Source organism: Physcomitrium patens, chromosome 9 (assembly GCF_059467195.1).
Source record: "Physcomitrium patens ecotype Gransden chromosome 9, ASM5946719v1, whole genome shotgun sequence".
Taxonomy (NCBI): Eukaryota; Viridiplantae; Streptophyta; class Bryopsida; order Funariales; family Funariaceae; genus Physcomitrium; species Physcomitrium patens.
The window spans coordinates 14,266,085-14,281,635 of NC_143418.1; the positions used below are offsets into that span (position 1 = coordinate 14,266,085).

Genomic DNA, 15,551 nt, shown 5'->3' on the forward strand with positions numbered 1-15,551 from the left:
TTCTTAATTAGGAACTACGTAGCAATGTCTTATAGGACCTTCAAAACTTGTTGATTTTACAAGACCTATATTTTAACTTGAAAGGCAAGTATTTTATTTGGTCACTATATAGTTAGCTAATTCCGCAAACTATTAATATATGGTTTATTTTTTGACCAAGTTTCTAACCTACCAATCAATTATAAACACATGTAAAATTAAAGTAGCATCTATGAAGCTTCTAAAAAACATCTATAAAAAATATTATAAAATAAAATTACTTTCATCTACTTCTACTTAATCATATAGATAAATATTAGAATAAATATGTATATCCGTGACATTTGGATGCAAATAGACTTTCTTATAATCTAAGTCTTTTGGAAGAAGGCTTGATTGGAGTTCAATAGCATGGTGATTGTAATAAAGAGATAGGTTTTAAGATGATAAGTTGCCACATACTTGGATTTAATATTAGGCTTTAAAACAATTATATTTGATCAAAATTTAGATGAAAAATTTGATAGGACTCAAGTAATTAGCAATTTATGGGAGGATCTTACGGACTTGATTAAGCTTTAAAATAGGATATTTCTTTTAGCTATCTTTTTTATAAATATAAATATAAATAATTATTATATATATATATATATTATTATATATGATTTGATAGAGCAAGGTACATAATTCTAAGGCTAGATTAAAAAGCTTCTTTGGTGTAAAAAGTACATGAGGTGCTTGAACATTTTTGAAGTGCATATAATACATTTTATGTTGTACAACCAATATCAATAAATTGACATGTATTAAAAAATATCCATATATATTTTTAGATGTGAAGTATGAGATTAAGTTAAATCAAGTTTTAATACTTTATCATCTTAATTGAAGCCTTTATTTTTTATAAGTTTGAACTACCATTAGTCTTTGGACTTTATTAGATCTCTTATTGATACTCCATGTAGAGCTAAATACATATTGGTGATAGTAGGATATTTTAGCAAGTGGATTAAATCTGTGGTATTGCCACAAAACTCTTCAAAGTTTGTAGCTATAGTTTTTCTTGATTGTATATTGGCATATTTTAGAACACTTGTTGAATTTTTAACATATCAAGGAAGGGATTTTTTTGGAGCTTTTGATGCTTTGTAAACTTAAGCTGTAATATACCATTGTATCTCCTCTATAAATCATTATTAAATAGATTTTTTTCATAAATAAGTTGCTCAAATTATTAAAGGTGGTTTATAAAAGTATGGATTATTTTATAGCAATCATTGTGACCGGGACTTGATTTTTTCATGGATTGCAATAGATTATTACTTTTGTAGACATGCATCTCTAGAAACTTATAATCCTTATTAATTATTGTATGGATGGGAGTCAATCCTACCAAACTCAATACTTAAGAAGTTAGTTCCACTTGTAGACTTAGATAACCATGATATTTGAGTTCAATGTCTACATGATCAAGCAAAGTTCTTTAAAAGAACTTTAACTATAGAAAACTTATCTATTACTCAATATTGTGATACTTGATAATATGCTTGCATTTATAGTAGAGTTAAAGTACCTCAATTACAATGATTCTCTAAATAAGATTATTTATATTTACAATGTGAGGTGTCTACAATCCTTGATGTTAAGACAAGGCTTATAATTCTTTATATAAAAGATGTATTGCCCAATAGTATTTTGTTGATTAAAGACAAAGATGGACAAGCATATTGAAAGTATTTAAAGTATTGTGCTCCTTATCATCTTCCTAAAATCTTACAAAATTATCATAGAGAAGACACTTGAGAGTATATTGATTGTATATGTGTATTTGGACTAGATTACAAACTTTATGATTGATTTATTGTACTAATTTTTTTATATGTAATGATCTTTGTTTATCCAATATATGTTGTAATAATTACATATTTACATTTATATTAGTTAAAACGATCAAGTTGTTTTGGCATTTACAAAGATTGAATTATTTTGTCATTGATGGTGTATATTTTATTGATTATGAGTCCATACTTTACAAGAACTACAGTAGATAGATGCAAGAATGATTTCATCTAATATTATAAAAATATATATATATATATATATTTAAAAGTATAGAATAACTATTTAAGATTTATTAAAATACAAAGTACAAGGACAATGTTTATTTTCACAATGTTGATGCAAAAAATTTTGTTATATAAAATAATCAAGTTGAGGATATATTTTATGATACTAAACATGCATAAGTTCATAAAATAAAATGGATTAATGTAGACTTCAATACATCAACTTGTGAAAGTTTTTTGATAAATATTTTTTAAAAACTTATATCAATGTGTAAGGATTAAGACAACTTGTCAAAACAAAACAAAACAACAAACATATGTAGAGTCTTTCCAAATATGAAGTATTATTGAATAAATTTCTATTCATTTTTTTTGAAGTTAATTTTATTTTTTAAATTTTAGAAAGCCTCAAATACAACTAGAACTCTTACAATTTTTTTAATATATATATATATATATATATATATATATAATCTAAAGTAATTTGATTTTAAATATTATTATTAAATTAACTCATATTTGATATAAGAATAAGCATTATAAAGTTTTTTAGAAAAAAATAAAAATAAAAATAACTAGTAAATAGTAAGTAAATAACTTAATACCAAGTTTCCAATAAATTCAAAAAATAGATATTAGATTGATTTGAAATTTAGAATTTGTGAAAAACATATTGCTTTCCAATTTTTCAAAATCTTTTCGGATTTAATTCATGAAGCTTGTTTTTCTGGTAAAAGGATATATTCAGATGGTAACCTAAGTAACAAAGACAAATATTTTGTATTTAATTTTTTAAATCATCTCACCATATTATTTTATTTTTACAGAAAAAGGTTAGGATAATAAGTAATCAAGAATACGACACAAAAAATGAAGATTTTTTTAATTTTTATACTAGCAGAAGGTAATTCTCATGAAGTTAATATCAATGCAGACTATTTTGTGTGCGGAATGAAACTGTTATTAATTCTTGATTACACTGTTTTAAATGTGTGAGTGAAAGGCATGACAAATATTTTGTTCTTCGAGTCAAAGAAAGATGTCTTTTGAAAACTTAAATTATCCTGAAGATGAGTATGCTACATATGCTAAATATGAACAGTTTTGAATACCTTAATGCTCAATCACTTATTCCATTACAATACAAAAGATTAGGTGACAGCATGTTTAACAATATCATTTTGCAATAATGTTATAGTTTATAGTTTTATATTTGGTTATCAGATAAGGTTGACTAAACATGTGAGAACAGATTGATATGGCCTTGTACTGAAAACTTGACCTTGAAGCACAACTGGATAGATCACACAAACGTATAAAAAGAACAGTATAAGAACTACATTTCACAGAAAAAGTGGTGACGAAAACGATAGGTTATTGATTGTTCACTTCGGAATAACTATAGCGTTTCTTTCTAGATGGGAAGTTCTTGTCGTGGTTTTTAAGTTTGTGAATACATTATTTAAACAAGTAAATAAATAAATAACTTTGTTACCAAGTTGGTGATACCTCACATTGCAGTTTAACTTAAAGAAATAAGAGGGGAGGGGATAATATAAAATAAAATAAAATAAATGCATATCACTTCTTCAACACTGGGGAGTTGTTGTGGTATTGTTAACCACCGTCCTTTAAATTGCATATCCTAGTTTTAAACAAAAAATTAAATTAAATGATAAAGCTACCTCCAACACGTGAGCACAGGAGAAGATGAATGAACAGGTGAATGAACCACAAACGGATGAATGAAGATGCAACGTGGAACTCATGGGTTCGGTGCTCATCCATCACACAGCATACGTCACGTGTCAGAGCCATAAATACTTGGAACCGTGCACCTTTGTTTCTTCTTTACAGCTCTACATGTGTAATGACTCCGCGCTTGTTGGATGAATGATACATATATATATATATATATATCTCAGTTGATGGATGATAATTTAAATGATTAGATCCGTCCGAAGCCATGTTGGATATGATGTTAAAAGTGGCCAAAGGATAATAACGAGTCTTCTCTCCCTCTCTCCTCTCTCTCTCTCTCTAAAAGATGGTTATTGACCAACTTTTTCTTTTTTCTTCCACATATTTTTGTTGGCTCATGTTGCCAAATTAATCTTCTTGAAATCAAGATCATAAAACATTTATGCACCAATATTATAAAATTGCATTCCTTCTCAATCTACATATATGAATTTCAAATAAATTAGTGTGTGTGTGTGTGTGTGTGTATATATATATATATATATATGTAGGAGAATGTTAAATATACCTATGTTTTACTCATGATGAATGGGGTTGATTTTTATTGGTTTTGGATCTAGTAGTGGAGAAATGAATCCAAATATTTTATTTTTAATGTTATAGACCTAGGCTTTTACTAACATAAACAACAACAAGTGAAGTGATTCAAACGACTAGGATCCCATAAGCTCCACCAAATCAATTCTGTATGTCCACACCACCTCAAGATGGTACAAATCAAATTCTCCTCTTGAGGACAAAGCCCCAACATTAGCACATAGTCATACACCAGAAAAAATAGAGAAAGAAGACCCATTTAAACAATAAAAAAATAAAATTGCAACTTCAAGCCGAGAAGACATATTGAAGTAAACAGAGTGGAAGACAAAGAAACGTTCTGGAAACACGAACTTGACTGTTCCTTCTTCCATAACAACTGCCACGTAAGATTTTGAAGGAGCAGGGGAGCTGAGTCAGCATGATCCACGTGACCACACAAACAAACAAACCGCGAATCCACCTCTCGCAAGCATGCGAGAATCTTCGGATGAACCCAAAACCGAATTTCACCCAAAAAGATGTCTCTAAAATTCACCGTTTGACGTGACGCAGACGCGCGGCAGAGGCTAGAGGCGGGAGGCGGGGGGAGGTTCCCATTGCTGCTCGGCGCTGGCTGGCTGGCTTTTTTGGTTTTTGTTTTTGTGTTTTTTATGCTTTTTTTTCTTCTTTCCTTCGTTGCTTCGATGCTTCTGTCCTTCCATGGCTAGATCGATCAGTGGTTGCGCGACGACGCCGCGAAGTGCTCTTGTGGCGCAAAGCTGCGAGGGCAGACGGCTGCGCAGGGAATCGAGACCGACGCCGAGGTCGAGGCAGTGAGGGAAGGAAGGGAAGGAGGGGATGAGAGAGCCCTCCTCTCCTCGGGCACAGGGCTAAAAGCTTCCTCTCCTCCGCGCACTCGCTGGCGATGATCGTGGCTGCAGCTGGCCGCTGAAACATTATCACTGACGCCACAACAATGCACAACTGTGCATCTGCATCTGCTTTCATATCGTCGCCGTATTGCCCTGCCTCATCATCTGGATTGCCTCGATCCAGGCTCTCCGTTGTGATTCGAGGCGCGTCTGTTAGCTGCTCGGGCTCCTTTGCTTTGCAGGAATGTTGAGTTGACTGGTTGCGCTGCTGCAGTGGTAGAGCGGGGGCGTGATGGTTCATGGCGCGTTGGTGCGATTGTGTGAGATGAGTGTTTAGGGGGGTGGATGTGGCCAGGGCGTGGGTCTGGTTGTCTGTGGGCGGGGTCGGTGGATGCGAGGGGCAGAATGAAGAATGGTGACCACAAGCAGGAGGAAAGAGACGCAGTGCATAGTCAGTCGAGTCACGCGGTTCAGCCCTTCGGTGTCCAAGGTATGGTTCGCCATAGCCCACCCGCGCCGTTATTCATCAAACGATGCGCGTAACCTTCCTGCCGGAGGAAAGTTGGGTTTGTGGGTTTCGAGATGGCGTCACTACATTTGGGTCTCATTTGGAATACACGAGTGGAATGACGGTTGCTCGATTCGAGAGGGATGAGATGGGATGGATTGGTTGAGAGATGTGAAAACGATGAAGCGAAATCTCACGGCAGTTTGCAGTGACGGATTGCAGGGCTTGACGTCTTGTTTAAGATTTGGGAGATGAACGATGCAACTAGAGTGCTTACCCTATCCCTAATAGAGCCACGATGCAAACGATAGACTTTTTTGAACGAACCCAGCCTTGAGGCAAACGTGCTTTGCTATAAGAAGGACAATTTGCAATGCCGATGATCTGGCCTGAAATTGATCTTATTTCATGCGCGTATGCTCGCAATCTCAATATCTAAAAGGTGTCATTTGGGTGTCCGAGGGCTGTGCGCACAAGGTTGCGGTGTTTTCCAGTTACAGTGAAGAGGAGGTTCCTTAGTCTAGACCAAAAAATGAGGGATTGGTAGTGCGTTGGGATTTTTTCACAATTAGTAACCGCATTTCCTTTGAAAGCGATGGTCTAGCCTTGTTAAGGTAGCCAGATCTGCAGTGCAGCTCGTCTTGAGCTAATCTCCAGCTAAGTTACTGGTTGTTACGTTGTTCTGAAATGCTTTTGAGATTGCGTTATTAGTACATTTGGACTGGCAGTGAGAATAAGCATTCACGTACATACATTTTTGGAGTGCAGAAAATGGATTGGGAGTCCTCTAGCCACTCATTTATCTTTTCTAAGTATACACAATGCCCCTCAATTTGGAAGTCAGTAGTAATTTTAGCTGAAAACGTGATAAAAGAGATACGAGTACTATTATGCGAACCCAAGTAGCGGGTCAAGTTCGCTATTTGATTTAGTGAACTGTTGTGGAAATTATTGCATCTTGCCATTGTTGCTATTTTCTTAGTGAACTGCTCTGGCAACTGTTCTGGAGTGTTGAAATTTGGCATTCGCACGTTTGTTTTTGGATTATTTCCATGGCAAAGATCATTCAAATCTTGCAACGTCTTTTGGCATTGCAGATACTCTTGTTGAGTACAAGTATCCTGCTCTGCACATGCGTGGTGCAGCTTACCACTCTAGGAGATTTTTGGCAACCAAAGGTTCTTCGAAACAACTGGCCTTCATGTATAGTGACAGCTCCAAACTCAGGAGGTCCAAATGGTGAAGTTCATTTCGCATCTCATAACTTTTAGATGGTCTAATTTTCTCCGTCCCTGGCAAGCATGAGCATCGGCAATTCCCATTCCAGACTAAGACAATATTTTATGCTGTGATTCGTTAGGACATAGAGGTTTAGCTCCTTTTTCAGTTAATTTCATGAACATTGAAGAGTTAAATGGTGGGCAACAGGGTTTTCTGATAGCAACGGTTACCTTGAGGTTTCAACCAATGGTGGGCTCAACCAAATGCGAGCTGGGGTAAGAAATCTTTGTTACGGTTTCCTGTAGTAACTTTCTTTTCAATGATGCCTTTGGGGACTAAACTGGTTTTGAGCATTTGGCATCCATCTGGATTGACATTTCAGGTTTCAGAATCTGAAGTTGCAAGATTTTAGTTTGTTGTTGACTGCTATTTGTTGAACTTGAAACAGATCTGCGACATGGTTGCAATAGCTAAGCTTATGAATGTGACATTAGTTGTACCTGAACTGGACAAGAGTTCTTTGTGGGGAGATCCCAGGTACTCCCCTTCTTCCTCTATGCGTAATGCTTTTAGTGATGCTCAATTTTGCCTTGATCCACAGATGGATAGACTACCATAGTGTTAGCATGTATGTTTATTCTTATTGGTTTCACTGAGGCCTTGAGATGAATTACTGCAGTCTGATTCCGTGCCTTCTACGCGCCTGTTTGCAGTGATTTTGGGGATATTTTTGATACGGATCATTTCATTTCCTCGTTGAAAAGCTCTGTTCGTGTAATCAAGGAGCTTCCAAAGTCTGTCACAGACAAGATTCAGGATAAGAAGTTGACAAAGTATTATCTGCACCCAGGGAGCTGGTCGAACGAGTCTTATTATGTGAACTATGTAAGTTTTGACGTGTTACGTCACACTTGTAATGCTTATTTTTATATCATTTTCTGTTGAATACCATATATATTATGTGTTTTTTAAATGAGTTGAGAGGATGTTGCAGATATTGCCGCTGATCCAAACGCACACTGTGGTGCATTTCAATAAAACGGACACTAGGCTAGTCAATTCTGCCTCTTTAGAGACTCAACGACTGCGTTGCTATGTGGACTTCCACGCCTTAAGATTCACTTCAAATATTGAAAAACTGGGCCGGAAATTGGTGAAAATGCTTCGCGCGCGGGGCCCATTTCTTGTTTTACACTTACGCTATGAAATGGACATGCTGTCGTTCTCAGGGTGTGCCGAAGGCTGCACCAAGGAAGAAGCTGAGGAACTCACAAGCCTGAGGTTTGTTTCATCTCTGATTTTTTCGCTTCATATTTTGTGAGGTTTTTTGACCGTCATTGAATAAAGCTGTATCTTGTATCCTAATCCTGGTAGATTCTCATTTTTTGTAGGCACTCTGTAAACTGGTGGAAAGTTAAGGACATTGACTCGGACGCGAGCCGGAAGATGGGTCTGTGCCCCCTGACACCCGAAGAAACAACTTTGGTGCTAAAGGGGCTTGGCTATGGACGGGATACCCAGTTGTACATTGCAGCTGGTAATATTTACGGTGGAAGCAAACGAATGGCTGCACTTCATGAAGCTTTTCCCAACATTGTACACTTCTAACCTCCCCAATCCTATTCATCTTCTTACAGAAACTTCTTACAAGTTTCGCTTGGCCTGTCTTCTGTCCCTGAGAAAGGAGGTGCACCTCTAGAGACATTGTTTGCACTGCGTTTGACCAAGTTATTGACTTTCTGTGTAGGTGAGAAAGGAGAAGTTGCTTTCAGACGCTGAGCTGGTTCCTTTTAGGAACCGGTCGTCCCAAATGGCCGCTCTCGACTACTTCGTCTCTATAGCTAGCGATGTGTTCATTCCTACTTATTATGGCAATATGGCAAAAGTTGTGGAAGGTCATAGAAGGTACAACTTCATCTTCAATCAATGAACACTTTTTCAAGATTTCGTCCGTATTATGGGTTGGGTGACCGGTCAACTCAGAAGTCGAATTTTGTCTCTTAATTTTTATTCATATTTTTCTGCAGATACTTGGGTTACAAGAAGACAATCCTACTCAACAGGAAGGCTATTGTAGAGCAGATCGATCAACTAAAGAACGGTACAATTACCATGGGCGAGTTCTCTTTGGGGCTCAGGGAAGCCCACGAAGAGCGCACTGGCACACCTTTCACAAGGCGTCAGAATCCAGGATTCCCCAAAGAAGAAGACTACTTCTATGCTAACCCGCAAGAATGTCTGTGTGCCCCCGATGTACCCTTCGCCTCTCGCAAACGGTTGCCACACCCTGTCCATTCTTTCTCCTGAAAGTCATACCCCTGCTTTCCTTATCCTGGATCCTCTGAGGGTTCTTCCTTCATTCTGTTTTTCCTTGGGAGGTCATGTCGTATGTTGTAGAGATTGATTTATAGCTAGTTCTCGATTGAGTCCACCAATCTTCATGCTGCGCTAAGAGTTCTTTCATGGACATGTTCTTTGTGTCGCTTGCCACTCATTAATTTCAGGTGACAGTCAAGATTCTTGGATAAGCATGTGGATTACTCGCACACGGAGTTATAATCATGCCTTTTCTATCTTATTGTGATACTTAGACTTTTGCGGATTTACGCAGAATTTAATGAGGTTGCTCAGATGAGGATTAGAAATGTGATACGCGCGTAATTATGCTTTTGTTTTTTTTTTCTTCTTTTCAGTAGGCATGTTTTCGTGTATAATTTCAAGCGCTGGCAGAGTGTTGAGCTCTAAGTTGGATCTGCTGAGAGATTTGTATTGAAGTATTATTATTCTACTCCAAAATTCCGCTGTGGTTGAAAGCCCATCTTGTTACAGTGGTCTAAACGCATGGCTTGGATCAGCAGGATTTGTTTTGAATCTCTCAACTCTGGACTGGTTCCCCCTTAAAAGATGCTTACATAGGTCCATATTTTCTCTAAATTTGCCATAATTTTTAGATTAGCAGTTTTGTTTCATCTTCGGTTTGATAAAGCATCAACTAACCGGGTGTCAACGCCACAATTTCTCTGCATTACTAACATGCGCAAGTGTGGCCCGTTCCAGAATCTAGTGTACGTTTTTTGCCGATACGACCTCCGACGTAAAATCCACATCACTTTCGATACTGCTTGTCTCTCGGTTGAACATGCTTAGTGAAAGGATAAATTAGATCGGCCTTGATTACCACGCCGAAATTCTATACCCATAGGTTGAACTCGAAATACAAATGCACAGACGCTATAGTTTGCTTCACTTATCAAATGTATCACGTGCAACCCTCACTACATCCCGCGGTCATTCCACTCATCTGCGAAGCAACTGGGTAGCATTAGTTTAGTGCATGAAGGTAATACCTGCGATTAGGATGCTACCCACAAAAAACACAATCGTGAAAACTAAATTGGATCCGCCCTAACACGCTCTGTAATCACTCCAATATGACTTTAGAGAGTCCTCGCCCGAGGAATGGGAATGGTGGAACTAGCTAAATTGTTTGGCGCTGTGGAGTTGGGTGAGACTACGGAAAGGCTAATTTCAGGCACGCTGTCAAACCAAGAGGAATCTGTACACAGGGAGCCAAAACACGGTGACGATGTGCGTCAGGGACAGGGAGACGCTTGCCATCGCAAACTGGAAAATTTCTGGATGCCAGGGCAGGGTGGACCCAAGGGGTGGAGTGAGCGTGAGAGGTGCGTTGGTGGCACTGGCGGGGACTGCCAGTAATCGATGGGAGAGGATTTGATGTCAGACTGCTGACGCATTTTGTTTTGTTGCTGTTCGGTTCTTTTCGCATACCGTCAGTCCGGTTGGTCTTGTGTGAGTTAGCAAGATCGTGTCTGACGATGTCGATGGCCATGGTGGAGTTGGGTTGCGAGAGAAGCAGATGAACGAGATGAAGAAAAGAGTTCTTGTGGTGGTTTAATTGTGTGGGAAGGGGATTCAGTATTGTCGCAGCATCGTGGAAGGGGTTTGTTAGTGATTTGATTTGGTTGGCATTGGATATGGATTTTTGAGGATGACGGGCAGTGGAATGATCGGTAGTGAAGACTGGGCTGGTGTCGATTTGAAGAATGGAGGAGAATGAGAGCAGGGACGTAGGAGAGAGGAGTTTTTGAGGGAAGGACTTCATGCTGGGAAGCGGGTTGTAGGCAGTGGGTGGAGGATCAAGAGGTGAAAGAGGACGGCAAGGGTGGGGAGCCATGGGATCCAGGGCGGGAAGCAGTCTCCCCTTCCTCATTGTGTCGCATGAAGCGGTGGTTGTAAGGGCGGAGGAGTGGCTCACCATGAAAAAGGATTCCAGATATGGTGACAACTTCGCAGAGAAGCGTGAGCGAGGAGGGGTCAGGATTGTTAGGCTGGAGAAGGGCGAGTCGAGCTCCAGCGTTGCAGGGCCGCTGGCTTCTTCCGCAGCTGCAGCCGCTAAGCTTCTTGATGTGGAGATGATGTCGGAAGAGACGTCGCATCCTTTGTCCCCGTCTTACAAACTCGATGGTCAGTGTGGTTGTATTTCCCTCTTGTCTGTCTTGAGGTTGCGGCATTTCCTTGTTATATTACCTCGCTTCCTCAGCGGTGTCTCCTCCTACCTTCATTTTGTCTTAATCTTTGTGGATGTAAAACTTAGTGAGGTTGAGGTTGTTCTGCATGGGATGTTTTTTTTATCTCTTGCCTGTAATTATTGCTTTGGTTGTAGGTTTGTGAGATTCATGTGTGTGATGGGTGTCTTTTTTCATGTTGCTAGTTGAATGATTCCCTGCTTTGCCCGTCCCTTTGGACACTTGAATTCATTGAATTATGTTCGTGAATCAAACTTTGTTCAGCATCTCTTTACAGAGTGTCAGGAGATTCCTGCAAAAAGAAGTATATGTAAAGTCTGACAGAAGAAAATATGATTTCTTCTATAATGATGGCTAATATTGCTTCTCTCTCTCTTAAATTCTGCACTTGAAATTCTTAGTAATTGCAATGAGTCTATTGTATGGCAATCAGATATCGATAGGGATGGCTGTTCTGATCAGGGCGTGAACCATGCGATAGAAAGACCATTGGCAATTTTGTCTGCTCTTTTGGAAGAAACCCTTGTAAACTTCAGGGAGCAGTACGAACTCTACCTTCGAACGGCAGAATGCCTCCGCATTCTTTGTGAGCATCGAACCGAGAGAAGTTTCCCCAAGGATTTGGCAGCTGAGCCTGTAATTATCCTCGGCATGCCGCAGAGTCTTACGACTGCTACAGGAAGCGCCAGAGCAATCCTCCATGATTACAAGAGTGGCATGTTGGATCTGCTTATAAAGACAAATCAGGCCGAGCTTGACTACTATATGGATTGTTTGGCGTGTGCTCCAGCCGTGCTAGAGGAGAAAGTGAATTCATGCTTTCCGAGTGCGATGATTACCGAGGACGAGGCAGACAAGGCTCTTGCCGATGACATGATCAACTTACGCAAGGAATGGAACAACCGAGTGGTGGATGAATTCAGCGACAAAGCGCTGTCTGTGCAAATCGATGTGGCATCTTTGTACTCCGACACTAGCATTCGCATTGTGGCGGATTTGCTAAAGAAGCGACGCGAGGAAGAGCGACTGGCGCTTATGCCACTGCAAGACCGCATCTGGAGTGGGCTACCGGAGGACTTGATTGACAGGACTCTTGCTTGTCTCCCAGTCCCTAGCTTCTTCCGGTTTCGCTCTGTGTGCAAGCGTTGGAACACTCTCTTGAAGACAAATCCTTTTCTTGAGCTCTGGTCCACCGTCGTCTCTCAGCAACTCTGGCTGTTTTCCATTCATGTGAAACACCCCTCTGAGATGGTGGCGATGGCGTACAGCCCTTCCTTGGGGATCTGGCACACTGTTCCTGTTCCTCAATATCTCTCCAAGATGTACACCTTGGCGTCAGCTGGAGGGCTTCTATGTTCTGCGGCATATACGAACCGCCTGGCTGTTGTTTGTGTTTGTAATCCCCTGACCACGCAGTGGAAACATTTACCTAGCATGCTATACATAAAGCGTGTGCATCTCCTCGGGATGGTGGTGGACAAAGTTACACGGCATTACAAAATTGTCGTCGTGGGGACACAGTCGAGGCAAGACCTTGTGTCTAACACGGAGGTATATGAATCCGCAACTGGGTCTTGGGAAATCACAGGCAGGGCTTTGGGCTCCTTCACAAGCCATCGCTTGGTTTATTGCAACGGGCTTTTCTACAATCTCTCCGCAACCAGGGGTTGGCCTGTGACGTTGATTCTTCATGCGTATGACATTGGGCAACAGTCCTGGAGGGAGGAAATCCGGTCTGCCATGCTGTTGAATTTCCAGGCGCCTCCTTCGCTAGTGGAGTGCCAAGGCTCTCTTTTGATTGTTGGAAGGATATCCGAAGACAGCCATTTTGCTAAACCTAAAGCAATTCGGCTCTGGGAGCTTCGGGAGAAAGAAACTGGTGGTGAGTGGGTAGAGGTGGTGACCATGCCACCGGCACTCTTGGAGGAGTTTTGTAAAGAGTGGACACGTCCCACACATTTCCGATGCCGAGGGTTAGGGAGCGTTATTTATTTTCTGAGCTCACGGGCACTCATGTATGACTTGTCCCAGAAAGTCTGGCAATGGCTACCCAATGGCCCTGGGTATCATTACGACCACGTATTGCCGTTTGAGCCAAGACTGGACGGACTGGTTTGACGAGCCTCTTATGTATCTTCTGTCAAGGGTGACTCAAATGCTCCTCACTCTTTCTTCCATGAAGAGTTTTGGTCGATTTCAGCTTTACATTGGGCAAACGCAAGATATTGCCAAGTAGCTGTGGCATTTTTGAATCAGGATATTTACTACTGTTTCAGATGTCGGGGCTTTACTTTAATTATCATTCTTCTTTTTTTACTTCTTCTTATTGAGGTATGCTGGCAATATTGTTTTCTTATCCTGCATTCTTTATATGTACATCAGTAAATATGCATCCCTTTGACTTCTCGTACCTACTTAACGTCAATATTCTATGACGTCAAAGTTAGTCATACACTAATCCGGTTAGCCATTTGTTTGCTAAATGTTTAAAATATTCGCTCATTTCAATGTTCAAGAGTCTTGCAATACAGCATGCTTTCGCACAGCAACGAGATTTTGATAGTCCTTTTTACAACCTTGCGTTCTCTACTAATGCCTATTTCCGTTGTAATATTGTAGGATCACAGAGCACAGTGCTTCCCGGTTGAAGGATCTTTAATTTGTGGCTAGGGAATTTCTAGTGTGGTAAAACTTCACAAACCTGGAGTTACGCAATGGATGGACCGCAAAATGCACCTTTTTCTATCAGCCTCAATGGTGCTGCCAGTTTGTCCAGTGATGCCGCCTGATTCTGATCAAAACCTTTGGCTCGATGATCGTACTCAAATACCCGTTTTGTCCACTAGATCCGTGTTTTTTCTTCGCTATCCTGTGTTAGCTATGCTGGATGATTAAGAAACCGAGTTGTGCGTAATATATGGGCATACAAGCCATCATGAGGTCCAACAGTGGATATGGTTCACAATTTTCTGTATCAAATAGTGGATTTGCAATCTGCTGTATATCCTTCGTGTGAAAAGCCAGAGTGAGTTAGGTGTTGTTTGCTTCCTGATATTCTGTGTTGATTTGCACGAGTTCTTTGGATGCACTTGGACGTGTGTGAGCGTGGTTGTTTCTCTGACTGCTTGCTGCAAATATGTGATGTGCCGATCGATCATCTTTCTAACCTTGTTTATAATAAAAATGCTTCATTTCAATTAACGAGGATTGATTTCTTTGTATAAGATTTATTTCAATCTGCATACTTGATTCTTTGAATGTATTGAAGTCGTTCTCAGGAAGTAGCTACTATATTCCGCCCCTCTTCACTTCGAGGATATGTTGAAATTCCTTTGATGAAACAGGAATCTCTGTTTAGGGTTACTTTTCAGAAGGCCTTGGAATTATCATACAACATGTTCAATTGGTATGCCAACTCAGTTGCTGTAGAGGCTTTGCTGACGTGGAAGTAATATAAATAACAGAAATGAGAAATGATGACCATCGAGTGCGAATGGAATGTGGAATTTTCGGCCAACCTCTCTTCTGTAACAAGATCCGTGTCGGTACAATATGATTCGGTGGGCATGCTGCACAACCGATGAATTCATCATAATAGAGCTTTCGATCGTGGTTGGCATCCACTCAGAATACCCTGAGCGCTGCCGAATCCCGGATCGTCATCGGCCATCACAAACAAATACACTGCTTTGCACGAGCTGAAACCAGTATTGAAGTGATGGAAAGACCCAAACAGATGATTTTCCTTCTCGGACTACTTGGCAGTAACCACCGACATGAATTTGAAAGTGAATCCTCCCGTTCTAGCACAAATCCGTTTTCCCTAATTACTACTCTCGTCAGCTTGGTCCCTAATCGATCAAGCTCTCCCTCTTAAGCTCCACGATTACGGCGGCACCCAGTCTGGGTCTTGTCGATGGGCTTGAAAAGCTACAGCAAGAGGGCGACCTCATCATCGAATAAGCTCCAGGCGATCACTTTGTTCCGGCACATGAAAAGTCTTCCAGCAGCATGAGTACTTCCTCCTCGAGAGCGTCGCCATCCAGTGGCGTCCACACCCAACATCAGACCTGGTGCA

General features: G+C 40.2%; 2 protein-coding genes across 3 annotated transcripts; both read left to right on the forward strand.

The window, feature by feature from the left end:
• Nucleotides 1-5,010: 5,010 nt before the first annotated feature.
• Nucleotides 5,011-9,742, forward strand: LOC112286606 (rhamnogalacturonan I rhamnosyltransferase 1). The gene is made up of 9 exons (XM_024528633.3): nt 5,011-5,687; nt 6,803-6,944; nt 7,134-7,201; nt 7,375-7,463; nt 7,640-7,811; nt 7,921-8,207; nt 8,318-8,522; nt 8,674-8,831; nt 8,954-9,742. The coding sequence occupies exons 1-9, from the start codon at nt 5,610-5,612 to the stop codon at nt 9,231-9,233; spliced, it is 1,479 nt and encodes a 492-aa protein (XP_024384401.1). The 5' UTR covers nt 5,011-5,609; the 3' UTR covers nt 9,234-9,742.
• A 740-nt stretch (nt 9,743-10,482) lies between these two features.
• Nucleotides 10,483-14,475, forward strand: LOC112286605 (F-box/kelch-repeat protein At5g15710). Of its 2 annotated transcripts, none has more exons than XR_016504858.1 (3): nt 10,483-11,411; nt 11,907-13,804; nt 14,093-14,475. XR_016504858.1 is itself a non-coding variant. In XM_073536205.2 (3 exons), exons 1-2 carry the CDS (start codon nt 11,120-11,122, stop codon nt 13,589-13,591), a joined length of 1,977 nt encoding a protein of 658 aa, XP_073392306.1. In that variant the 5' UTR covers nt 10,686-11,119; the 3' UTR covers nt 13,592-13,619; nt 14,093-14,302. The 2 variants fall into 2 exon arrangements, 1 of the variants encoding a protein (XP_073392306.1); XM_073536205.2 differs by having other exon boundaries at nt 10,686-11,411; nt 11,907-13,619; nt 14,093-14,302.
• Nucleotides 14,476-15,551: the final 1,076 nt, after the last annotated feature.

Excerpts from the sequence above, each read along its gene's own strand:
- LOC112286606 (XM_024528633.3), top strand. The coding sequence starts at position 5,610 with ATGGTGACCACAAGCAGGAGGAAAGAGACGCAGTGCATAGTCAGTCGA. Across the intron at positions 5,688-6,802 it reads TCAGCCCTTCGGTGTCCAAG|ATACTCTTGTTGAGTACAAG; the intron begins GTATGGTTCGCC and ends TTGGCATTGCAG. Across the intron at positions 7,464-7,639 it reads TCTTTGTGGGGAGATCCCAG|TGATTTTGGGGATATTTTTG; the intron begins GTACTCCCCTTC and ends GCCTGTTTGCAG.
- LOC112286605 (XM_073536205.2), top strand. The coding sequence starts at position 11,120 with ATGGGATCCAGGGCGGGAAGCAGTCTCCCCTTCCTCATTGTGTCGCAT. Across the intron at positions 11,412-11,906 it reads CCCGTCTTACAAACTCGATG|ATATCGATAGGGATGGCTGT; the intron begins GTCAGTGTGGTT and ends TATGGCAATCAG.